Raw genomic sequence first — 27,571 nt, 5'->3', positions numbered from 1 at the left:
GCAAAAGTTGGCGCAAAAATGAGCCTTAGTAAATTTTCATTTGTTTGAATTTTTTGATTTTTTTATAATTTTTGACTATTTTTTTGTTTAAAACATTATTTGATTGAAAAGAAACTTATTGCAACCAATTGGCATTAAAATAAAACAATTTAAATTTTTTTGCAAAATTTCCCAAAAAAATCGTAAGGGGTAAGCCTTATGAAATTTTCGAGTTGAAATTTTTTTAAAATTTTTTTTCTGATTTTTTATTCTTTTTTTAATTTAAAGCACTATTTAAGTGAAAAGAAACTTATTGCAACAAATTCCCATTAAAATATATCACATTTAAAAATTTTGCTACATTGCTCCAAAATGAGGAAAATTTTACATTTTCTCAAACAGGGTAAGGAACTTGGTTCCTCGAATAACTTCTGGCACAGCGGTCTGAGGGCATGGCCGTCCAAGAAGAAAATGTAGCCATTGGTGCCATCTATCGACCACAGGTTAAAGATTGACGATCCGTTGGATACCGACCGAGTAATAGGCAAAAGTTGATACAAAAATGAAGAAAATTTTACATTTTCTCAAACAGGGTAAGGAACGTGTTTCCTCGAATAACTTCTGGCACAGCGGTCTGAGGGCATGGCCGTCCAAGAAGAAAATGTAGCCATTGGTGCCATCTATCGACCACAGGTTAAAGATTGGCGATCCGTGGGATACCGACCGAGTTATAGGCAAAAGTTGGCGCAAAAATGAGCCTTAGTAAATTTTCATTTGTTTGAATTTTTTGATTTTTTTATAATTTTTGACTATTTTTTTTGTTTAAAACATTATTTGATTGAAAAGAAACTTATTGCAACCAATTGGCATTAAAATAAAACAATTTAAATTTTTTTGCAAAATTTCCCAAAAAAATCGTAAGGGGTACGCCTTATGAAATTTTCGAGTTGAAATTTTTTTCAAAAATTTTTTCTGATTTTTTATACTTTTTTTAATTTAAAGCACTATTTAAGTGAAAAGAAACTTATTGCAACAAATTCCCATTAAAATATAGCACATTTAAAAATTTTGCTACATTGCTCCAAAATGAGGAAAATTTTACATTTTCTCAAACAGGATAAGGAACTTGGTTCCTCGAATAACTTCTGGCACAGCGGTCTGAGGGCATGGCCGTCCAAGAAGAAAATGTAGCCATTGGTGCCATCTATCGACCACAGGTTAAAGATTGGCGATCCGTGGGATACCGACCGAGTTATAGGCAAAAGTTGGCGCAAAAATGAGCCTTAGTAAATTTTCATTTGTTTGAATTTTTTGATTTTTTTATAATTTTTGACTATTTTTTTGTTTAAAACATTATTTGATTGAAAAGAAACTTATTGCAACCAATTGGCATTAAAATAAAACAATTTAAATTTTTTTGCAAAATTTCCCAAAAAAATCGTAAGGGGTAAGCCTTATGAAATTTTCGAGCTGAAATTTTTTTAAAATTTTTTTTCTGATTTTTTATACTTTTTTTAATTTAAAGCACTATTTAAGTGAAAAGAAACTTATTGCAACAAATTCCCATTAAAATATATCACATTTAAAAATTTTGCTACATTGCTCCAAAATGAGGAAAATTTTACATTTTCTCAAACAGGGTAAGGAACTTGGTTCCTCGAATAACTTCTGGCACAGCGGTCTGAGGGCATGGCCGTCCAAGAAGAAAATGTAGCCATTGGTGCCATCTATCGACCACAGGTTAAAGATTGGCGATCCGTTGGATACCGACCGAGTAATAGGCAAAAGTTGATACAAAAATGAAGAAAATTTTACATTTTCTCAAACAGGGTAAGGAACGTGGTTCCTTGAATAACTTCTGGCACAGCGGTCTGAGGGCATGGCCGTCCAAGAAGAAAATGTAGCCATTGGTGCCATCTATCGACCAGAGGTTAAAGATTGGCGATCCGTGGGATACCGACCGAGTTATAGGCAAAAGTTGGCGCAAAAATGAACCTTAGTAAATTTTCATTTGTTTGAATTTTTTGATTTTTTTATAATTTTTGACTATTTTTTTTGTTTAAAATATTATTTGATTGAAAAGAAACTTATTGGAACCAATTGGCATTAAAATAAAACAATTTAAATTTTTTTGCAAAATTTCCCAAAAAAATCGTAAGGGGTAAGCCTTACAAAATTTTCGACTTGAAATTTTTTTAAAAAATTTTTTCTGATTTTTTATACTTTTTTTAATTTAAAGCACTATTTAAGTGAAAAGAAACTTATTGCAACAAATTCGCATTAAAATATATCACATTTAAAAATTTTGCTACATTGCTCCAAAATGAAGAAAATTTTACATTTTCTCAAACAGGGTAAGGAACTTGGTTCCTCGAATAACTTCTGGCACAGCGGTCTGAGGGCATGGCCGTCCAAGAAGAAAATGTAGCCATTGGTGCCATCTATCGACCACAGGTTAAAGATTGACGATCCGTTGGATACCGACCGAGTAATAGGCAAAAGTTGATACAAAAATGAAGAAAATTTTACATTTTCTCAAACAGGGTAAGGAACATGGTTCCTTGAATAACTTCTGGCACAGCGGTCTGAGGGCATGGCCGTCCAAGAAGAAAATGTAGCCATTGGTGCCATCTATTGACCACAGGTTAAAGATTGGCGATCCGTGGGATACCTACCGAGTTATAGGAAAAAGTTGGCGCAAAAATGAGCGTTAGTAAATTTTCATTTGTTTGAATTTTTTGATTTTTTTATAATTTTTGACTTTTTTTTTTGTTTAAAACATTATTTGATTGAAAAGAAACTTATTGCAACCAATTGGCATTAAAATAAAACAATTTAAATTTTTTTGCAAAATTTCCCACAAAAATCGTAAGGGGTAAGCCTTATGAAATTTTCGAGTTGAAATTTTTTTAAAATTTTTTTCTGATTTTTTATACTTTTTTTAATTTAAAGCACTATTTAAGTGAAAAGAAACTTATTGCAACAAATTCGCATTAAAATATATCACATTTAAAAATTTTGCTACATTGCTCCAAAATGAAGAAAATTTTACATTTTCTCAAACAGGGTAAGGAACTTGGTTCCTCGAATAACTTCTGGCACAGCGGTCTGAGGGCATGGCCGTCCAAGAAGAAAATGTAGCCATTGGTGCCATCTATCGACCACAGGTTAAAGATTGGCGATCCGTTGGATACCGACCGAGTTATAGGCAAAAGTTGATACAAAAATGAGGAAAATTTTACATTTTCTCAAACAGGGTAAGGAACGTGGTTCCTTGAATAACTTCTGGCACAGCGGTCTGAGGGCATGGCCGTCCAAGAAGAAAATGTAGCCATTGGTGCCATCTATCGACCACAGGTTAAAGATTGGCGATCCGTGGGATACCGACCGAGTTATAGGAAAAAGTTGGCGCAAAAATGAGCCTTAGTAAATTTTCATTTGTTTGAATTTTTTGATTTTTTTATAATTTTTGACTATTTTTTTTGTTTAAAACATTATTTGATTGAAAAGAAACTTATTGCAACCAATTGGCATTAAAATAAAACAATTTAATTTTTTTTGCAAAATTTCCCAAAAAAATCGTAAGGGGTAAGCCTTACGAAATTTTCGACTTGAAATTTTTTTAAAAATTTTTTTCTGATTTTTTATACTTTTTTTAATTTAAAGCACTATTTAAGTGAAAAGAAACTTATTGCAACAAATTCGCATTAAAATATATCACATTTAAAAATTTTGCTACATTGCTCCAAAATGAAGAAAATTTTACATTTTCTCAAACAGGGTAAGGAACTTGGTTCCTCGAATAACTTCTGGCACAGCGGTCTGAGGGCATGGCCGTCCAAGAAGAAAATGTAGCCATTGGTGCCATCTATCGACCACAGGTTAAAGATTGGCGATCCGTTGGATACCGACCGAGTTATAGGCAAAAGTTGATACAAAAATGAGGAAAATTTTACATTTTCTCAAACAGGGTAAGGAACGTGGTTCCTTGAATAACTTCTGGCACAGCGGTCTGAGGGCATGGCCGTCCAAGAAGAAAATGTAGCCATTGCCATCTATCGACCACAGGTTAAAGATTGACGATACGTTGGATAGCGACCGAGTTATAGGCAAAAGTTGGCGCAAAAATGAGCCTTAGTAAATTTTCATTTTTTTGAATTTTTTGATTTTTTTTTATAATTTTTTACTATTTTTTTTTGTTTAAAACATTATTTGATTGAAAAGAAACTTATTGCAACCAATTGGCATTAAAATAAAACAATTTAAATTTTTTTGCAAAATTTCCCAAAAAAATCGTAAGGGGTAAGCCTTATGAAATTTTCGAGCTGAAATTTTTTAAAATTTTTTTCTGATTTTTTATTCTATTTTTAATTTAAAGCACTATTTAAGTGAAAAGAAACTTATTGCAACAAATTCCCATTAAAATATATCACATTTAAAAATTTTGCTACATTGCTCTAAAATGAGGAAAATTTTACATTTTCTCAAACAGGGTAAGGAACTTGGTTCCTCGAATAACTTGTGGCACAGAGGTCTGAGGGCATAGCCGTCCAAGAAGAAAATGTAGCCATTGGTGCCATCTATCGATCACAGGTTAAAGATTGACGATCCGTTGGATACCGACCGAGTAATAGGCAAAAGTTTATACAAAAATGAAGAAAATTTTACATTTTCTCAAACAGGGTAAGGAACTTGGTTCCTCGAATAACTTCTGACACAGAGGTCTGAGAGCATGGCCGTCCAAGAAGAAAATGTAGCCATTGGTGCCATCTATCGACCACAGGTTAAAGATTGACGATCCGTTGGATAGCGACCGAGTTATAGGCAAAAGTTGGCGCAAAAATGAGCCTTAGTAAATTTTCATTTTTTTGAATTTTTTGATTTTTTTTATAATTTTTTACTATTTTTTTTTTTGTTTAAAACATTATTTGATTGAAAAGAAACTTATTGCAACCAATTGGCATTAAAATAAAACAATTTAAATTTTTGTGCAAAATTTCCCAAAAAAATCGTAAGGGGTTTCGTAATCGTAAGAAAATTTTACATTTTCTCAAACAGGGTAAGGAACTTGGTTCCTCGAATAACTTCTGACACAGAGGTCTGAGAGCATGGCCGTCCAAGAAGAAAATGTAGCCATTGGTGCCATCTATCGACCACAGGTTAAAGATTGACGATCCGTTGGATAGCGACCGAGTTATAGGCAAAAGTTGGCGCAAAAATGAGCCTTAGTAAATTTTCATTTTTTTGAATTTTTTGATTTTTTTTATAATTTTTTACTATTTTTTTTTTGTTTAAAACATTATTTGATTGAAAAGAAACTTATTGGAACCAATTGGCATTAAAATAAAACAATTTAAATTTTTTTGCAAAATTTCCCAAAAAAATCGTAAGGGGTAAGCCTTATGAAATTTTCGAGCTGAAATTTTTTAAAATTTTTTTCTGATTTTTTATTCTATTTTTAATTTAAAGCACTATTTAAGTGAAAAGAAACTTATTGCAACAAATTCCCATTAAAATATATCACTTTTAAAAATTTTGCTACATTGCTCTAAAATGAGGAAAATTTTACATTTTCTCAAACAGGGTAAGGAACTTGGTTCCTCGAATAACTTGTGGCACAGAGGTCTGAGGGCATAGCCGTCCAAGAAGAAAATGTAGCCATTGGTGCCATCTATCGATCACAGGTTAAAGATTGACGATCCGTTGGATACCGACCGAGTAATAGGCAAAAGTTTATACAAAAATGAAGAAAATTTTACATTTTCTCAAACAGGGTAAGGAACTTGGTTCCTCGAATAACTTCTGACACAGAGGTCTGAGAGCATGGCCGTCCAAGAAGAAAATGTAGCCATTGGTGCCATCTATCGACCACAGGTTGAAGATTGACGATCCGTTGGATAGCGACCGAGTTATAGGCAAAAGTTGGCGCAAAAATGAAGAAAATTTTACATTTTCTCAAACAGGGTAAGGAACGTGGTTCCTTGAATAACTTCTGGCACAGCGGTCTGAGGGCATGGCCGTCCAAGAAGAAAATGTAGCCATTGGTGCCATCTATCGACCAGAGGTTAAAGATTGGCGATCCGTGGGATACCGACCGAGTTATAGGCAAAAGTTGGCGCAAAAATGAACTTTAGTAAATTTTCATTTGTTTGAATTTTTTGATTTTTTAAAAATTTTTTGACTATTTTTTTGTTTAAAACATTATTTGATTGAAAAGAAACTTATTGCAACCAATTGGCATTAAAATAAAACAATTTAAATTTTTTTGCAAAATTTCCCAAACAAATCGTAAGGGGTAAGCCTTATGAAATTTTCGAGCTGAAATTTTTTTAAAATTTTTTTTCTGATTTTTTATACTTTTTTTAATTTAAAGCACTATTTAAGTGAAAAGAAACTTATTGCAACAAATTCCCATTAAAATATATCACATTTAAAAAATTTGCTACATTGCTCCAAAATGAGGAAAATTTTACATTTTCTCAAACAGGGTAAGGAACTTGGTTCCTCGAATAACTTCTGGCACAGCGGTCTGAGGGCATGGCCGTCCAAGAAGAAAATGTAGCCATTGGTGCCATCTATCGACCACAGGTTAAAGATTGACGATCCGTTGGATACCGACCGAGTAATAGGCAAAAGTTGATACAAAAATGAAGAAAATTTTACATTTTCTCAAACAGGGTAAGGAACTTGGTTCCTCGAATAACTTCTGGCACAGAGCTCTGAGGGCATGGCCGTCCAAGAAGAAAATGTAGCCATTGGTGCCATCTATCGATCACAGGTTAAAGATTGACGATCCGTTGGATACCGACCGAGTAATAGGCAAAAGTTGATACAAAAATGAGCCTTAGTAAATTTTCATTTGTTTGATTTTTTTGATTTTTTTATAATTTTTGACTATTTTTTTTTGTTTAAAACATTATTTAATTGAAAAGAAACTTATTGCAACCAATTGGCATTAAAATAAAACAATTTAAATTTTTTTGCAAAATTTCCCAAAAAAATCGTAAGGGGTAAGCCTTATGAAATTTTCGAGTTAAAATTTTTTTAAAAAATTTTTTCTGATTTTTTATACTTTTTTTAATTTAAAGCACTATTTAAGTGAAAAGAAACTTATTGCAACAAATTCCCATTAAAATATATCACATTTAAAAATTTTGCTACATTGCTCCAAAATGAAGAAAATTTTACATTTTCTCAAACAGGGTAAGGAACGTGGTTCCTTGAATAACTTCTGGCACAGCGGTCTGAGGGCATGGCCGTCCAAGAAGAAAATGTAGCCATTGGTGCCATCTATCGACCACAGGTTAAAGATTGGCGATCCGTTGGATACCGACCGAGTTATAGGCAAAAGTTGGCGCAAAACTGAGCCTTAGTAAATTTTCATTTTTTTGAATTTTTTGATTTTTTTATAATTTTTCACTATTTTTTTTTGTTTAAAACATTATTTGATTGAAAAGAAACTTATTGCAACCAATTGGCATTAAAATAAAACAATTTAAATTTTTTTGCAAAATTTCCCAAAAAAATCGTAAGGGGTAAGCCTTATGAAATTTTCGAGCTGAAATTTTTTTAAAATTTTTTTTCTGATTTTTTATTCTTTTTTTAATTTAAAGCACTATTTAAGTGAAAAGAAACTTATTGCAACAAATTCCCATTAAAATATATCACATTTAAAAATTTTGCTACATTGCTCCAAAATGAAGAAAATTTTACATTTTCTCAAACAGGGTAAGGAACTTGGTTCCTCGAATAACTTCTGGCACAGCGGTCTGAGGGCATGGCCGTCCAAGAAGAAAATGTAGCCATTGGTGCCATCTATCGACCACAGGTTAAAGATTGACGATCCGTTGGATACCGACCGAGTAATAGGCAAAAGTTGATACAAAAATGAGGAAAATTTTACATTTTCTCAAACAGGGTAAGGAACGTGGTTCCTCGAATAACTTCTGGCACAGAGCTCTGAGGGCATGGCCGTCCAAGAAGAAAATGTAGCCATTGGTGCCATCTATCGACCACAGGTTAAAGATTGACGATCCGTTGGATACCGACCGAGTAATAGGCAAAAGTTGATACAAAAATGAAGAAAATTTTACATTTTCTCAAACAGGGTAAGGAACTTGGTTCCTCGAATAACTTCTGGCACAGAGCTCTGAGGGCATGGCCGTCCAAGAAGAAAATGTAGCCATTGGTGCCATCTATCGACCACAGGTTAAAGATTGGCGATCCGTTGGATACCGACCGAGTTATAGGCAAAAGTTGGCGCAAAAATGAGCCTTAGTAAATTTTCATTTGTTTGAATTTTTTGATTTTTTTATAATTTTTGACTATTTTTTTTGTTTAAAACATTATTTGATTGAAAAGAAACTTATTGCAACCAATTGGCATTAAAATAAAACAATTTAAATTTTTTTGCAAAATTTCCCAAAAAAATCGTAAGGGGTAAGCCTTATGAAATTTTCGAGCTGAAATTTTTTTAAAAATTTTTTTCTGATTTTTTATTCTTTTTTTAATTTAAAGCACTATTTAAGTGAAAAGAAACTTATTGCAACAAATTCCCATTAAAATATATCACATTTAAAAAATTTGCTACATTGCTCCAAAATGAGGAAAATTTTACATTTTCTCAAACAGGGTAAGGAACTTGGTTCCTCGAATAACTTCTGGCACAGCGGTCTGAGGGCATGGCCGTCCAAGAAGAAAATGTAGCCATTGGTGCCATCTATCGACCACAGGTTAAAGATTGACGATCCGTTGGATACCGACCGAGTAATAGGCAAAAGTTGATACAAAAATGAGGAAAATTTTACATTTTCTCAAACAGGGTAAGGAACTTGGTTCCTTGAATAACTTCTGGCACAGCGGTCTGAGGGCATGGCCTTCCAAGAAGAAAATGTAGCCATTGGTGCCATCTATCGACCACAGGTTAAAGATTGGCGATCCGTGGGATACCGACCGAGTTATAGGCAAAAGTTGGCGCAAAAATGAGCCTTAGTAAATTTTCATTTGTTTGAATTTTTTGATTTTTTTTTTAATTTTTGACTATTTTTTTTGTTTAAAACATTATTTGATTGAAAAGAAACTTATTGCAACCAATTGGCATTAAAATAAAACAATTTAAATTTTTTTGCAAAATTTCCCAAAAAAATCGTAAGGGGTAAGCCTTATGAAATTTTCGAGCTGAAATTTTTTTAAAAAATTTTTCTGATTTTTTATTCTTTTTTTAATTTAAAGCACTATTTAAGTGAAAAGAAACTCATTGCAACAAATTCCCATTAAAATATATCACATTTAAAAATTTTGCTAAGTTGCTCCAAAATGAGGAAAATTTTACATTTTCTCAAACAGGGTAAGGAACTTGGTTCCTCGAATAACTTCTGGCACAGCGGTCTGAGGGCATGGCCGTCCAAGAAGAAAATGTAGCCATTGGTGCCATCTATCGACCACAGGTTAAAGATTGACGATCCGTTGGATACCGACCGAGTAATAGGCAAAAGTTGATACAAAAATGAGGAAAATTTTACATTTTCTCAAACAGGGTAAGGAACGTGGTTCCTCGAATAACTTCTGGCACAGAGCTCTGAGGGCATGGCCGTCCAAGAAGAAAATGTAGCCATTGGTGCCATCTATCGACCACAGGTTAAAGATTGACGATCCGTTGGATACCGACCGAGTAATAGGCAAAAGTTGATACAAAAATGAAGAAAATTTTACATTTTCTCAAACAGGGTAAGGAACTTGGTTCCTCGAATAACTTCTGGCACAGAGCTCTGAGGGCATGGCCGTCCAAGAAGAAAATGTAGCCATTGGTGCCATCTATCGACCACAGGTTAAAGAATGGCGATCCGTTGGATACCGACCGAGTTATAGGCAAAAGTTGGCGCAAAACTGAGCCTTAGTAAATTTTCATTTTTTTGAATTTTTTGATTTTTTTATAATTTTTTACTATTTTTTTTGTTTAAAACATTATTTGATTGAAAAGAAACTTATTGCAACCAATTGGCATTAAAATAAAACAATTTAAATTTTTTTGCAAAATTTCCCAAAAAAATCGTAAGGGGTAAGCCTTATGAAATTTTCGAGCTAAATTTTTTAAAAAATTTTTTTCTGATTTTTTATTCTTTTTTTAATTTAAAGCACTATTTAAGTGAAAAGAAACTTATTGCAACAAATTCCCATTAAAATATATCACATTTAAAAAATTTGCTACATTGCTCCAAAATGAGGAAAATTTTACATTTTCTCAAACAGGGTAAGGAACTTGGTTCCTCGAATAACTTCTGGCACAGAGGGCTGAGGGCATGGCCGTCCAAGAAGAAAATGTAGCCATTGGTGCCATCTATCGATCACAGGTTAAAGATTGACGATCCGTTGGATACCGACCGAGTAATAGGCAAAAGTTGATACAAAAATGAAGAAAATTTTACATTTTCCCAAACAGGGTAAGGAACTTGGTTCCTCGAATAACTTCTGGCACAGAGGTCTGAGGGCATGGCCGTCCAAGAAGAAAATGTAGCCATTGGTGCCATCTATCGACCACAGGTTAAAGATTGGCGATCCGTTGGATACCGACCGAGTTATAGGCAAAAGTTGGCGCAAAAATGAGCCTTAGTAAATTTTCATTTGTTTGATTTTTTTGATTTTTTTATAATTTTTGACTATTTTTTTTGTTTAAAACATTATTTGATTGAAAAGAAACTTATTGCAACCAATTGGCATTAAAATAAAACAATTTAAATTTTTTTGCAAAATTTCCCAAAAAAATCGTAAGGGATGAAATTTTCGAGTTGAAATTTTTTTAAAATTTTTTTTTCTGATTTTTTATACTTTTTTTAATTAAAAGCACTATTTAAGTGAAAAGAAACTTATTGCAACAAATTCCCATTAAAATATATCACATTTAAAAATTTTGCTACATTGCTCCAAAATGAGGAAAATTTTACATTTTCTCAAACAGGGTAAGGAACTTGGTTCCTCGAATAACTTCTGGCACAGAGGACTGAGGGCATGGCCGTCCAAGAAGAAAATGTAGCCATTGGTGCCATCTATCGATCACAGGTTAAAGATTGACGATCCGTTGGATACCGACCGAGTAATAGGCAAAAGTTGATACAAAAATGAAGAAAATTTTACATTTTCCCAAACAGGGTAAGGAACTTGGTTCCTCGAATAACTTCTGGCACAGAGGTCTGAGGGCATGGCCGTCCAAGAAGAAAATGTAGCCATTGGTGCCATCTATCGACCACAGGTTAAAGATTGGCGATCCGTTGGATACCGACCGAGTTATAGGCAAAAGTTGGCGCAAAACTGAGCCTTAGTAAATTTTCATTTTTTTGAATTTTTTGATTTTTTTATAATTTTTTACTATTTTTGTTGTTTAAAACATTATTTGATTGAAAAGAAACTTATTGCAACCAATTGGCATTAAAATAAAACAATTTAAATTTTTTTGCAAAATTTCCCAAAAAAATCGTAAGGGGTAAGCCTTATGAAATTTTCGAGCTAAATTTTTTAAAAAATTTTTTTCTGATTTTTTATTCTTTTTTTAATTTAAAGCACTATTTAAGTGAAAAGAAACTTATTGCAACAAATTCCCATTAAAATATATCACATTTAAAAAATTTGCTACATTGCTCCAAAATGAGGAAAATTTTACATTTTCTCAAACAGGGTAAGGAACTTGGTTCCTCGAATAACTTCTGGCACAGAGGGCTGAGGGCATGGCCGTCCAAGAAGAAAATGTAGCCATTGGTGCCATCTATCGATCACAGGTTAAAGATTGACGATCCGTTGGATACCGACCGAGTAATAGGCAAAAGTTGATACAAAAATGAAGAAAATTTTACATTTTCCCAAACAGGGTAAGGAACTTGGTTCCTCGAATAACTTCTGGCACAGAGGTCTGAGGGCATGGCCGTCCAAGAAGAAAATGTAGCCATTGGTGCCATCTATCGACCACAGGTTAAAGATTGGCGATCCGTTGGATACCGACCGAGTTATAGGCAAAAGTTGGCGCAAAACTGAGCCTTAGTAAATTTTCATTTTTTTGAATTTTTTGATTTTTTTATAATTTTTTACTATTTTTTTTGTTTAAAACATTATTTGATTGAAAAGAAACTTATTGCAACCAATTGGCATTAAAATAAAACAATTTAAATTTTTTTGCAAAATTTCCCAAAAAAATCGTAAGGGGTAAGCCTTATGAAATTTTCGAGCTAAATTTTTTAAAAAATTTTTTTCTGATTTTTTATTCTTTTTTTAATTTAAAGCACTATTTAAGTGAAAAGAAACTTATTGCAACAAATTCCCATTAAAATATATCACATTTAAAAAATTTGCTACATTGCTCCAAAATGAGGAAAATTTTACATTTTCTCAAACAGGGTAAGGAACTTGGTTCCTCGAATAACTTCTGGCACAGCGGTCTGAGGGCATGGCCGTCCAAGAAGAAAATGTAGCCATTGGTGCCATCTATCGACCACAGGTTAAACATTGGCGATCCGTTGGATACCGACCGAGTTATAGGCAAAAGTTGATACAAAACTGAGGAAAATTTTACATTTTCTCAAACAGGGTAAGGAACTTGGTTCCTCGAATAACTTCTGGCACAGCGGTCTGAGGGCATGGCCGTCCAAGAAGAAAATGTAGCCATTGGTGCCATCTATCGACCACAGGTTAAAGATTGGCGATCCGTGGGATACCGACCGAGTTATAGGCAAAAGTTGGCGCAAAAATGAGCCTTAGTAAATTTTCATTTGTTTGAATTTTTTGATTTTTTTATAATTTTTGACTATTTTTTTTGTTTAAAACATTATTTGATTGAAAAGAAACTTATTGCAACCAATTGGCATTAAAATAAAACAATTTAAATTTTTTTGCAAAATTTCCCAAAAAAATCGTAAGGGGTAAGCCTTATGAAATTTTCGAGTTGAAATTTTTTTAAAAAATTTTTTCTGATTTTTTATACTTTTTTTTAATTTAAAGCACTATTTAAGTGAAAAGAAACTTATTGCAACAAATTCCCATTAAGATATATCACATTTAAAAATTTTGCTACATTGCTCCAAAATGAAGAAAATTTTACATTTTCTCAAACAGGGTAAGGAACTTGGTTCCTCGAATAACTTCTGGCACAGAGCTCTGAGGGCATGGCCGTCCAAGAAGAAAATGTAGCCATTGGTGCCATCTATCGACCACAGGTTAAAGATTGACGATCCGTTGGATACCGACCGAGTAATAGGCAAAAGTTGATACAAAAATGAAGAAAATTTTACATTTTCTCAAACAGGGTAAGGAACTTGGTTCCTCGAATAACTTCTGGCACAGAGCTCTGAGGGCATGGCCGTCCAAGAAGAAAATGTAGCCATTGGTGCCATCTATCGACCACAGGTTAAAGATTGGCGATCCGTTGGATACCGACCGAGTTATAGGCAAAAGTTGGCGCAAAGCTGAGCCTTAGTAAATTTTCATTTTTTTGAATTTTTTGATTTTTTTATAATTTTTCACTATTTTTTTTTTGTTTAAAACATTATTTGATTGAAAAGAAACTTATTGCAACCAATTGGCATTAAAATAAAACAATTTAAATTTTTTTGCAAAATTTCCCAAAAAAATCGTAAGGGGTAAGCCTTATGAAATTTTCGAGCTGAAATTTTTTTAAAATTTTTTTTCTGATTTTTTATTCTTTTTTTAATTTAAAGCACTATTTAAGTGAAAAGAAACTTATTGCAACAAATTCCCATTAAAATATATCACATTTAAAAATTTTGCTACATTGCTCCAAAATGAAGAAAATTTTACATTTTCTCAAACAGGGTAAGGAACTTGGTTCCTCGAATAACTTCTGGCACAGCGGTCTGAGGGCATGGCCGTCCAAGAAGAAAATGTAGCCATTGGTGCCATCTATCGACCACAGGTTAAAGATTGACGATCCGTTGGATACCGACCGAGTAATAGGCAAAAGTTGATACAAAAATGAGGAAAATTTTACATTTTCTCAAACAGGGTAAGGAACGTGGTTCCTCGAATAACTTCTGGCACAGAGCTCTGAGGGCATGGCCGTCCAAGAAGAAAATGTAGCCATTGGTGCCATCTATCGACCACAGGTTAAAGATTGACGATCCGTTGGATACCGACCGAGTAATAGGCAAAAGTTGATACAAAAATGAAGAAAATTTTACATTTTCTCAAACAGGGTAAGGAACTTGGTTCCTCGAATAACTTCTGGCACAGAGCTCTGAGGGCATGGCCGTCCAAGAAGAAAATGTAGCCATTGGTGCCATCTATCGACCACAGGTTAAAGATTGGCGATCCGTTGGATACCGACCGAGTTATAGGCAAAAGTTGGCGCAAAAATGAGCCTTAGTAAATTTTCATTTGTTTGAATTTTTTGATTTTTTTATAATTTTTGACTATTTTTTTTGTTTAAAACATTATTTGATTGAAAAGAAACTTATTGCAACCAATTGGCATTAAAATAAAACAATTTAAATTTTTTTGCAAAATTTCCCAAAAAAATCGTAAGGGGTAAGCCTTATGAAATTTTCGAGCTGAAATTTTTTTAAAAATTTTTTTCTGATTTTTTATTCTTTTTTTAATTTAAAGCACTATTTAAGTGAAAAGAAACTTATTGCAACAAATTCCCATTAAAATATATCACATTTAAAAAATTTGCTACATTGCTCCAAAATGAGGAAAATTTTACATTTTCTCAAACAGGGTAAGGAACTTGGTTCCTCGAATAACTTCTGGCACAGCGGTCTGAGGGCATGGCCGTCCAAGAAGAAAATGTAGCCATTGGTGCCATCTATCGACCACAGGTTAAAGATTGACGATCCGTTGGATACCGACCGAGTAATAGGCAAAAGTTGATACAAAAATGAAGAAAATTTTACATTTTCTCAAACAGGGTAAGGAACTTGGTTCCTCGAATAACTTCTGGCACAGAGCTCTGAGGGCATGGCCGTCCAAGAAGAAAATGTAGCCATTGGTGCCATCTATCGACCACAGGTTAAAGATTGGCGATCCGTTGGATACCGACCGAGTTATAGGCAAAAGTTGGCGCAAAAATGAGCCTTAGTAAATTTTCATTTGTTTGAATTTTTTGATTTTTTTATAATTTTTGACTATTTTTTTTGTTTAAAACATTATTTGATTGAAAAGAAACTTATTGCAACCAATTGGCATTAAAATAAAACAATTTAAATTTTTTTGCAAAATTTCCCAAAAAAATCGTAAGGGGTAAGCCTTATGAAATTTTCGAGTTAAAATTTTTTTAAAAAATTTTTTCTGATTTTTTATACTTTTTTTAATTTAAAGCACTATTTAAGTGAAAAGAAACTTATTGCAACAAATTCCCATTAAAATATATCACATTTAAAAATTTTGCTACATTGCTCCAAAATGAAGAAAATTTTACATTTTCTCAAACAGGGTAAGGAACTTGGTTCCACGAATAACTTCTGGCACAGAGCTCAGAGGGCATGGCCGTCCAAGAAGAAAATGTAGCCATTGGTGCCATCTATCGACCACAGGTTAAAGATTGACGATCCGTTGGATACCGACCGAGTAATAGGCAAAAGTTGATACAAAAATGAAGAAAATTTTACATTTTCTCAAACAGGGTAGGGAACTTGGTTCCTCGAATAACTTCTGGCACAGAGGTCTGAGGGCATGGCCGTCCAACCACAGGTTAAAGATTGGCGATCCGTTGGATACCGACCGAGTTATAGGCAAAAGTTGGCGCAAAACTGAGCCTTAGTAAATTTTCATTTTTTTGAATTTTTTGATTTTTTTATAATTTTTCACTATTTTTTTTTGTTTAAAACATTATTTGATTGAAAAGAAACTTATTGCAACCAATTGGCATTAAAATAAAACAATTTAAATTTTTTTGCAAAATTTCCCAAAAAAATCGTAAGGGGTAAGCCTTATGAAATTTTCGAGCTGAAATTTTTTTAAAATTTTTTTTCTGATTTTTTATTCTTTTTTTAATTTAAAGCACTATTTAAGTGAAAAGAAACTTATTGCAACAAATTCCCATTAAAATATATCACATTTAAAAATTTTGCTACATTGCTCCAAAATGAGGAAAATTTTACATTTTCTCAAACAGGGTAAGGAACTTGGTTCCTCGAATAACTTCTGGCACAGCGGTCTGAGGGCATGGCCGTCCAAGAAGAAAATGTAGCCATTGGTGCCATCTATCGACCACAGGTTAAAGATTGGCGATCCGTTGGATACCGACCGAGTTATAGGCAAAAGTTGATACAAAAATGAGGAAAATTTTACATTTTCTCAAACAGGGTAAGGAACTTGGTTCCTCGAATAACTTCTGGCACAGCGGTCTGAGGGCATGGCCGTCCAAGAAGAAAATGTAGCCATTGGTGCCATCTATCGACCACAGGTTAAAGATTGACGATCCGTTGGATACCGACCGAGTAATAGGCAAAAGTTGATACAAAAATGAGGAAAATTTTACATTTTCTCAAACAGGGTAAGGAACGTGGTTCCTCGAATAACTTCTGGCACAGAGCTCTGAGGGCATGGCCGTCCAAGAAGAAAATGTAGCCATTGGTGCCATCTATCGACCACAGGTTAAAGATTGACGATCCGTTGGATACCGACCGAGTAATAGGCAAAAGTTGATACAAAAATGAAGAAAATTTTACATTTTCTCAAACAGGGTAAGGAACTTGGTTCCTCGAATAACTTCTGGCACAGAGCTCTGAGGGCATGGCCGTCCAAGAAGAAAATGTAGCCATTGGTGCCATCTATCGACCACAGGTTAAAGATTGGCGATCCGTGGGATACCGACCGAGTTATAGGCAAAAGTTGGCGCAAAAATGAGCCTTAGTAAATTTTCATTTGTTTGAATTTTTTGATTTTTTTATAATTTTTGACTATTTTTTTTGTTTAAAACATTATTTGATTGAAAAGAAACTTATTGCAACCAATTGGCATTAAAATAAAACAATTTAAATTTTTTTGCAAAATTTCCCAAAAAAATCGTAAGGGGTAAGCCTTATGAAATTTTCGAGCTGAAATTTTTTTAAAATTTTTTTTCTGATTTTTTATTCTTTTTTTAATTTAAAGCACTATTTAAGTGAAAAGAAACTTATTGCAACAAATTCCCATTAAAATATATCACATTTAAAAATTTTGCTACATTGCTCCAAAATGAAGAAAATTTTACATTTTCTCAAACAGGGTAAGGAACTTGGTTCCTCGAATAACTTCTGGCACAGCGGTCTGAGGGCATGGCCGTCCAAGAAGAAAATGTAGCCATTGGTGCCATCTATCGACCACAGGTTAAAGATTGGCGATCCGTTGGATACCGACCGAGTTATAGGCAAAAGTTGATACAAAAATGAGGAAAATTTTACATTTTCTCAAACAGGGTAAGGAACGTGGTTCCTTGAATAACTTCTGGCACAGCGGTCTGAGGGCATGGCCGTCCAAGAAGAAAATGTAGCCATTGGTGCCATCTATCGACCACAGGTTAAAGATTGGCGATCCGTGGGATACCGACCGAGTTATAGGCAAAAGTTGGCGCAAAAATGAGCCTTAGTGAATTTTCATTTGTTTGAATTTTTTGATTTTTTTTTTAATTTTTGACTATTTTTTTTGTTTAAAACATTATTTGATTGAAAAGAAACTTATTGCAACCAATTGGCATTAAAATAAAACAATTTAAATTTTTTTGCAAAATTTCCCAAAAAAATCGTAAGGGATGAAATTTTCGAGTTGAAATTTTTTTAAAATTTTTTTTTTCTGATTTTTTATACTTTTTTTAAATTAAAGCACTATTTAAGTGAAAAGAAACTTATTGCAACAAATTCCCATTAAAATATATCACATTTAAAAAATTTGCTACATTGCTCCAAAATGAGGAAAATTTTACATTTTCTCAAACAGGGTAAGGAACTTGGTTCCTCGAATAACTTCTGGCACAGCGGTCTGAGGGCATGGCCGTCCAAGAAGAAAATGTAGCCATTGGTGCCATCTATCGACCACAGGTTAAAGATTGGCGATCCGTTGGATACCGACCGAGTTATAGGCAAAAGTTGATACAAAACTGAGGAAAATTTTACATTTTCTCAAACAGGGTAAGGAACTTGGTTCCTCGAATAACTTCTGGCACAGAGCTCTGAGGGCATGGCCGTCCAAGAAGAAAATGTAGCCATTGGTGCCATCTATCGATCACAGGTTAAAGATTGACGATCCGTTGGATACCGACCGAGTAATAGGCAAAAGTTGGCGCAAAAATGAGCCTTAGTAAATTTTCATTTGTTTGATTTTTTTGATTTTTTTATAATTTTTGACTATTTTTTTTGTTTAAAACATTATTTGATTGAAAAGAAACTTATTGCAACCAATTGGCATTAAAATAAAACAATTTAAATTTTTTTGCAAAATTTCCCAAAAAAATCGTAAGGGATGAAATTTTCGAGTTGAAATTTTTTTAAAATTTTTTTTTCTGATTTTTTATACTTTTTTTAATTAAAAGCACTATTTAAGTGAAAAGAAACTTATTGCAACAAATTCCCATTAAAATATATCACATTTAAAAAATTTGCTACATTGCTCCAAAATGAGGAAAATTTTACATTTTCTCAAACAGGGTAAGGAACTTGGTTCCTCGAATAACTTCTGGCACAGCGGTCTGAGGGCATGGCCGTCCAAGAAGAAAATGTAGCCATTGGTGCCATCTATCGACCACAGGTTAAAGATTGGCGATCCGTTGGATACCGACCGAGTTATAGGCAAAAGTTGATACAAAACTGAGGAAAATTTTACATTTTCTCAAACAGGGTAAGGAACTTGGTTCCTCGAATAACTTCTGGCACAGCGGTCTGAGGGCATGGCCGTCCAAGAAGAAAATGTAGCCATTGGTGCCATCTATCGACCACAGGTTAAAGATTGGCGATCCGTGGGATACCGACCGAGTTATAGGCAAAAGTTGGCGCAAAAATGAGCCTTAGTAAATTTTCATTTGTTTGAATTTTTTGATTTTTTTATAATTTTTGACTATTTTTTTTGTTTAAAACATTATTTGATTGAAAAGAAACTTATTGCAACCAATTGGCATTAAAATAAAACAATTTAAATTTTTTTGCAAAATTTCCCAAAAAAATCGTAAGGGGTAAGCCTTATGAAATTTTCGAGTTGAAATTTTTTTAAAAATTTTTTTCTGATTTTTTATACTTTTTTTAAATTAAAGCACTATTTAAGTGAAAAGAAACTTATTGCAACAAAATCCCATTAAAATATATCACATTTAAAAAATTTGCTACATTGCTCCAAAATGAGGAAAATTTTACATTTTCTCAAACAGGGTAAGGAACTTGGTTCCTCGAATAACTTCTGGCACAGCGGTCTGAGGGCATGGCCGTCCAAGAAGAAAATGTAGCCATTGGTGCCATCTATCGACCACAGGTTAAAGATTGGCGATCCGTTGGATACCGACCGAGTTATAGGCAAAAGTTGATACAAAACTGAGGAAAATTTTACATTTTCTCAAACAGGGTAAGGAACTTGGTTCCTCGAATAACTTCTGGCACAGAGGTCTGAGGGCATGGCCGTCCAAGAAGAAAATGTAGCCATTGGTGCCATCTATCGACCACAGGTTAAAGATTGGCGATCCGTGGGATACCGACCGAGTTATAGGCAAAAGTTGGCGCAAAAATGAGCCTTAGTAAATTTTCATTTGTTTGAATTTTTTGATTTTTTTATAATTTTTGACTATTTTTTTTGTTTAAAACATTATTTGATTGAAAAGAAACTTATTGCAACCAATTGGCATTAAAATAAAACAATTTAATTTTTTTTGCAAAATTTCCCAAAAAAATCGTAAGGGGTAAGCCTTATGAAATTTTCGAGTTGAAATTTTTTTAAAAATTTTTTTCTGATTTTTTATACTTTTTTTAAATTAAAGCACTATTTAAGTGAAAAGAAACTTATTGCAACAAATTCCCATTAAAATATATCACATTTAAAAATTTTGCTACATTGCTCCAAAATGAGGAAAATTTTACATTTTCTCAAACAGGGTAAGGAACTTGGTTCCTCGAATAACTTCTGGCACAGCGGTCTGAGGGCATGGCCGTCCAAGAAGAAAATGTAGCCATTGGTGCCATCTATCGACCACAGGTTAAAGATTGGCGATCCGTTGGATACCGACCGAGTTATAGGCAAAAGTTGGCGCAAAAATGAAGAAAATTTTACATTTTCTCAAACAGGGTAAGGAACTTGGTTCCTCGAATAACTTCTGGCACAGCGGTCTGAGGGCATGGCCGTCCAAGAAGAAAATGTAGCCATTGGTGCCATCTATCGACCACAGGTTAAAGATTGGCGATCCGTTAGATACCGACCGAGTTATAGGCAAAAGTTGGCGCAAAAATGAGCCATAGTAAATTTTCATTTGTTTGAATTTTTTGATTTTTTTATAATTTTTGACTATTTTTTTGTTTAAAACATTATTTGATTGAAAAGAAACTTATTGCAACCAATTGGCATTAAAATAAAACAATTTAAATTTTTTTGCAAAATCTCCCAAAAAAATCGTAAGGGGTAAGCCTTATGAAATTTTTGAGCTGAAATTTTTTTAAAATTTTTTTTCTGATTTTTTATACTTTTTTTAATTTAAAGCACTATTTAAGTGAAAAGAAACTTATTGCAACAAATTCCCATTAAAATATATCACATTTAAAAATTTTGCTACATTGCTCCAAAATGAGGAAAATTTTACATTTTCTCAAACAGGGTAAGGAACGTGGTTCCTCGAATAACTTCTGGCACAGAGGCCTGAGGGCATGGCCATCCAAGAAGAAAATGTAGCCATTGGTGCCATCTATCGACCACAGGTTAAAGATTGGCGATCCGTTGGATACCGACCGAGTTATAGGCAAAAGTTGATACAAAAATGAGGAAAATTTTACATTTTAAACAATTTAAATTTTTTTGCAAAATTTCCCAAAAAAATCGTAAGGGGTAAGCCTTATGAAATTTTCGAGCTGAAATTTTTTTAAAAATTTTTTTCTGATTTTTTATTCTTTTTTTAATTTAAAGCACTATTTAAGTGAAAAGAAACTCATTGCAACAAATTCCCATTAAAATATATCACATTTAAAAATTTTGCTACATTGCTCCAAAATGAGGAAAATTTTACATTTTCTCAAACAGGGTAAGGAACTTGGTTCCTCGAATAACTTCTGGCACAGCGGTCTGAGGGCATGGCCGTCCAAGAAGAAAATGTAGCCATTGGTGCCATCTATCGACCACAGGTTAAAGATTGGCGATCCGTTGGATACCGACCGAGTTATAGGCAAAAGTTGATACAAAAATGAAGAAAATTTTACATTTTCTCAAACAGGGTAAGGAACTTGGTGCCTCGAAACTTTGTTCAAAACATTATTTGATTGAAAAGAAACTTATTGCAACCAATTGGCATTAAAATAAAACAATTTAAATTTTTTTGCAAAATTTCCCAAAAAAATCGTAAGGGGTAAGCCTTATGAAATTTTCGAGTTGAAATTTTTTTCTGATTTTTTATTCTTTTTTTAATTTAAAGCACTATTTAAGTGAAAAGAAACTTATTGCAACAAATTCCCATTAAAATATATCACATTTAAAAATTTTGCTACATTGCTCCAAAATGAAGAAAATTTTACATTTTCTCAAACAGGGTAAGGAACTTGGTTCCTCGAATAACTTCTGGCACAGCGGTCTGAGGGCATGGCCGTCCAAGAAGAAAATGTAGCCATTGGTGCCATCTATCGACCACAGGTTAAAGATTGGCGATCCGTTGGATACCGACCGAGTTATAGGCAAAAGTTGGCGCAAAACTGAGCCTTAGTAAATTTTCATTTGTTTGAATTTTTTGATTTTTTTATAATTTTTTACTATTTTTTTTTGTTTAAAACATTATTTGATTAAAAAGAAATTTATTGCAACCAATTGGCATTAAAATAAAACAATTTAAATTTTTTTGCAAAATTTCCCAAAAAAATCGTAAGGGGTAAGCCTTATGAAATTTTCGAGTTGAAATTTTTTTCTGATTTTTTATTCTTTTTTTAATTTAAAGCACTATTTAAGTGAAAAGAAACTTATTGCAACAAATTCCCATTAAAATATATCACATTTAAAAATTTTGCTACATTGCTCCAAAATGAAGAAAATTTTACATTTTCTCAAACAGGGTAAGGAACTTGGTTCCTCGAATAACTTCTGGCACAGCGGTCTGAGGGCATGGCCGTCCAAGAAGAAAATGTAGCCATTGGTGCCATCTATCGACCACAGGTTAAAGATTGACGATCCGTTGGATACCGACCGAGTAATAGGCAAAAGTTGATACAAAAATGAAGAAAATTTTACATTTTCTCAAACAGGGTAAGGTACTTGGTGCCTCGAATAACTTCTGGCACAGAGGTCTGAGGGCATAGCCGTTTAAGAAGAAAATGTAGCCATTGGTGCCATCTATCGACCACAGGTTAAAGATTGGCGATCCGTTGGATACCGACCGAGTTATAGGCAAAAGTTGGCGCAAAACTGAGCCTTAGTAAATTTTCATTTGTTTGAATTTTTTGATTTTTTTATAATTTTTTACTATTTTTTTTTGTTTAAAACATTATTTGATTAAAAAGAAATTTATTGCAACCAATTGGCATTAAAATAAAACAATTTAAATTTTTTTGCAAAATTTCCCAAAAAAATCGTAAGGGGTAAGCCTTATGAAATTTTCGAGTTGAAATTTTTTTCTGATTTTTTATTCTTTTTTTAATTTAAAGCACTATTTAAGTGAAAAGAAACTTATTGCAACAAATTCCCATTAAAATATATCACATTTAAAAATTTTGCTACATTGCTCCAAAATGAAGAAAATTTTACATTTTCTCAAACAGGGTAAGGAACTTGGTTCCTCGAATAACTTCTGGCACAGCGGTCTGAGGGCATGGCCGTCCAAGAAGAAAATGTAGCCATTGGTGCCATCTATCGACCACAGGTTAAAGATTGACGATCCGTTGGATACCGACCGAGTAATAGGCAAAAGTTGATACAAAAATGAAGAAAATTTTACATTTTCTCAAACAGGGTAGGGAACTTGGTTCCTCGAATAACTTCTGGCACAGCGGTCTGAGGGCATGGCCGTCCAAGAAGAAAATGTAGCCATTGGTGCCATCTATCGACCACAGGTTAAAGATTGGCGATCCGTTGGATACCGACCGAGTTATAGGCAAAAGTTGATACAAAAATGAAGAAAATTTTACATTTTCTCAAACAGGGTAAGGTACTTGGTGCCTCGAATAACTTCTGGCACAGCGGTCTGAGGGCATGGCCGTCCAAGAAGAAAATGTAGCCATTGGTGCCATCTATCGACCACAGGTTAAAGATTGGCGATCCGTGGGATACCGACCGAGTTATAGGCAAAAGTTGGCGCAAAAATGAGCCTTAGTAAATTTTCATTTTTTTTGAATTTTTTGATTTTTTTTAATAATTTTTTACTATTTTTTTGTTTAAAACATTATTTGATTGAAAAGAAACTTATTGCAACCAATTGGCATTAAAATAAAACAATTTAATTTTTTTTGCAAATTTTCTCAAAAAAATCGTAAGGGGTAAGCCTTATGAAATTTTCGAGCTAAAATTTTTTTTTTAATTTTTTTCAGATTTTTTATTCTTTTTTTAATTTAAAGCACTATTTAAGTGAAAAGAAACTTATTGCAACAAATTCCCATTAAAATAAAACTTTTTTTATTAATTTTACTAAGTTGCTCAAAAAATGGTAAGGCCTTACGAAATTTTAAAATTTTTTATTTTTTTTATTTTTTTATTCTTTTTGGTTATTTCAAGCATTTTTGAGTGAAAAGAAACTTATTTGAATCGATGCGCATTAAAATAAATCAATTTCAAAACTTTTGCAAAATTTCCCAAAAAAAAACGTTAGGCTATAGCCTTAGGAAATTTTCAAATGGGAGCGCATCGCACAATAAGATGAGCGGAGCGTTTGAGGTACCTCTTTCACTCTTGACCCTACACTAACTGTGACGCCCCTACAAGGATATGCAATTTACAGTACAAAAAGTTTGCACTTTATCAGCCGAAAGGTATGCAATCGGGTGCGCACCAGGGTTTGCGTTAGTACAAAACATCAGAAAACCGTTGGTTCTCGCGATGTTCGTTTGCGAGAATCGACGTGGTGGAATATAATGAAGTTGGAGAAAGAAATGAACTGTAGTTTAATAATAAAGTTTGTAAAGTAATTTAAAAATAAAGAAAACAAAAAACAGCGCTGTCGAATGAAAAAAAAGTGGTAATTTAGGGAAACTGTTCCAGTTGTCGGTAGCATAGTGCAGCTGTTATGGTAAAAACGAAATCCTATTAGGTATTTGCATTCTTTGTTCTCTGGATCATCGTTCTGGATATTCAGTTTCGTTAATTTAATGCATTTTATGTGCAATACTCATGAAAACGTAAACTTTGGGTTTGTTCCTGTTTTCGGCAACTGCGTCAAAATCCTCCGAGAGCGACCTCAGAAGTTTTAAAATATCGAAAATTGATTTTTCAACACCAAGAGAGCATCCACGGAAGAAGATTACAGTGACTATAGTACAGTGAGTATACTCTCCTGTAGCCGTCATTATCGTATAGCTGTCCTGCTCTCGCATGTTATCATCGTTCATGGTTCGAGATGATCGCATAGTTGTTCTTTTCCCGCATGTTATCGTAAATCATTTCTCGACATGATCTAGTATTGGTGATCATCTGTATTAGTTTATCGGATAAAGGGGAAATAATCCTGCATCTGCACAGTAGAAAATGTTACCTCTTTTGTGGGATGCTCTCTTGGTGTTGAACAATCATTTTTCGATATTTTTAGCGACAGAATCGAGTCGCAGAAATTGTTACCTCTTTCTTTGGATGCTCTCTTGTTATTTCAAATGCAAAAATCGGTCGATTTCTGGTCGTACAATTTTTAAAAATCTCTTCTAGATCCGTCAACCACCTGTAAAAGTGCTGGAAAAACCAGAAATAGTTTGAATACAATGAAACACCATGACAAAAGATTAATTAATGTTCATCGTATCATCGATTTTCGTATATTTTATCTTTGATAACCGCAGTACTACAGACGTTCGTTTGTTTTTTTTCCTTTTTGCTGTTCTCTATCTCAATGCTTTGTAATGCACATCCCAATTGCAAAAACACAATAAACGAAACAAAACAATGACTCAGAAGACAACGGGAGATAGATTGTTTGCTTTGTTTTGTGGGAGAGCGCAAGAGGTTATTACTTAAAGGTACTGCTTGCTATTTATCCTACTGGCTTCCTTCTGTTATCCACTCTCCTTCATACTGATATACTTTTCTCCTGCATCCCTTTTCCTTTTTTTATTAATATTTCAATGTGGGACATACATAGAAGGAAGTAAGTTTTGTAACGGAGTTTGTTATTGTTTTGTTTTTGTAATTCTTTCAACATTGGCTCATCTACAATACTATATACTTTGTTAATTATTTGTTTTGGATGATGTTTCCTTTTCTTTTTGCTTTTGTTTTGTTACTTATGTTTGCATCTGTTTTTAATCCATTTCTATACTACTCTAGGCGTTTACTATAAACTGTCGATATTTTAACATTTGCTTTTGCTGTTGCTTCTTTTTTTTGTTGTATTATAAACTCGAGAGCTTTCATGTGTTACGACTAAATGTTAATTATGTGTTGAATAGCTGTTCTTTTTATCTGTCTGTTCTCTAACTAGGAGCTGGGGTTGATTTTGTTGAGGTTAGCTGTTTTCTACCAAAAAAAAAGGTTACATGCACTCCGCACGAAAGACACAATTCGTACAATCTATCCGTACTAATCATCAATCCACTATAAGAGGTACGACAAAGAGAGAATGTTTTGTTGTGGTGTGTGCTGTGGCGCGGTTTTTGGGGGGAGACACTTGACGGGATGCTGGTGCTGCGGTGCTATTATTATTATGTTTGCTGTTATGTGTTATAATACGTGTGCAAATACTTTTAATTACTGTTTTGCTTATACACCGTCATTGCAACATTTTGTTAACATGCGGCAAATGGTGCCCTATACGATCAAAACAGCAAAAGGGCAATCCGATCTAGTTCCGGGAGCGATCAAAAATTGCTGCTGTCCCCTTTTGGCATGTATTTGTTTTTTGCTTTGTTTTTATAATACCGGATCGATACGTGGGGGAAAAACAACGACACTTTCCATATCGGTTCTGCTCTATTTCCTGGGTGCCTTATGCTAATGTACGCATTTTCTTTATGAGAATTAATCGAGCTGTTTTGTCGCTTCTAACAATTATAATGCTAACGAATGGAGAGCGTACTGTAGTAGGAACTACTCTTTTTCTTCTCGATTAGTACTGTGGGATTGTGTTGAATGGGTGTATCTCTTTCTCTTTCTTTTTTTTTAAAGGAAGTATACGTAATCATAACAAAAAAGGGTAAACTAGGAACTGACAAAAAAAAAACACGGATACAATTGAATAAATAATGCGTAAGACAAAACCTAAACCCGCGAGTGTGTAAGGGGATCAATGATTTGATGAAGATGTTTAAAAAGATATACCTACATATATGGTACCAGTCCAGATAATGTAATAATAGTTGGCCCAGAGAATTATGCCTCTTTTAAACAATTCAACGCTATCGTGCTCCACCAAGGAGCACCTTCTTCGTTGGTACATTATTAAGCCTTACACATTTAAAGCTAAAATAAACATACAACCATACTAAAACTTAAGCTTCGTACTATATGGGATCGATTGTTTACAATGTTTGCCTTAGGCAAACGCAAGAAAAACGGGGCAAAACTAAACAATAATATTGGAAACTAAAAAAACGAAAAGAACGAAACTATGTACAAAGTTGAAATAGAGTATCAACACGAAAAAGAAAACGAAGCTCCAAATTTGACAGTCGACTTAAAACGGATCACAATGCAACCGGCTGTTTCGGTTTGAATTTTTTTTTCTTTTGCACCACCATTGATTACTACGCTATCGCTTATCGTGTACACAGGTAAACACAGAAGATAATTCTGAAACTAAACATACTTGCTAGTAAGCTTTCCTCTCCACGCGTCTTAATTACAACAAAAAACAAACAGCGCCGACATGAGATTGCGTTCCTGAAGGAAAAATTTGTCTAATATGTAGGAGTGAGGGCGCACGCTACTACTTTCTGATTATTCTACAACATTTACAATAACGCGCCTCCGCATTTTAGATCACACTGGAGGAAAACTTTTCGAACGTAGCCTGATCGATGGTTTCCCTTCGGCGGGGTAACGTACCGCTGGCGGAGAATGGTGCCGGATCGGTACAGCCCAGGCTGGTCAGCAGTTCGACCAGAGCCGTCGTCGTTTCCACGTTAACGTGATGGGGCGAGTTGGTTGCCTGTTTGGCTGCGGCCAGCGAGTTGGCTGCTTTGGCGAACGTTAAACACGAACGGCCCTCGCTGTCGACGTGCTTCAGGTTGGCGTGATGCTGCAAAAAGCGATAGGGGAAAACAATAAGTTAAAGGAATGCTTTAAAAAACAAAAACGAAGGAATGACCGTGTTCTACCT

At 33.9% G+C, this 27,571-nt stretch overlaps 2 protein-coding genes and 1 long non-coding RNA gene across 5 annotated transcripts in view; 1 reads left to right on the top strand and 2 right to left on the bottom strand.

The window, feature by feature from the left end:
• LOC125763899 (uncharacterized) overlaps positions 1-27,571 on the bottom strand; it is a 337,203-nt gene that overhangs the window by 85,782 nt on the left and 223,850 nt on the right. The window lies entirely within an intron of this gene.
• LOC125764011 (uncharacterized) lies at positions 6,998-11,345 on the top strand. The gene is made up of 3 exons (XR_007418423.1): positions 6,998-8,711; positions 10,329-10,457; positions 10,974-11,345. It is a non-coding gene; the product is annotated as an uncharacterized LOC125764011 (long non-coding RNA).
• Positions 25,045-27,571, bottom strand: part of LOC125763909 (centaurin-gamma-1A) — a 146,226-nt gene continuing 143,699 nt past the window's right edge. For all 3 annotated transcript variants that reach the window (XM_049427630.1, XM_049427631.1, XM_049427632.1), the window contains one exon: positions 25,045-27,490. In XM_049427630.1, the coding sequence (XP_049283587.1) occupies positions 27,227-27,490 (264 nt within the window). In that variant the 3' untranslated portion in view covers positions 25,045-27,226. The remainder of the gene's footprint in view (positions 27,491-27,571) is intronic.

Source organism: Anopheles funestus, chromosome 2RL, assembly GCF_943734845.2.
Source record: "Anopheles funestus chromosome 2RL, idAnoFuneDA-416_04, whole genome shotgun sequence".
Classification (NCBI taxonomy): Eukaryota; Metazoa; Arthropoda; class Insecta; order Diptera; family Culicidae; genus Anopheles; species Anopheles funestus.
The sequence above is the reverse complement of the archived record's forward strand: the minus strand, read 5'-3'. Positions and strand labels throughout refer to the sequence as shown.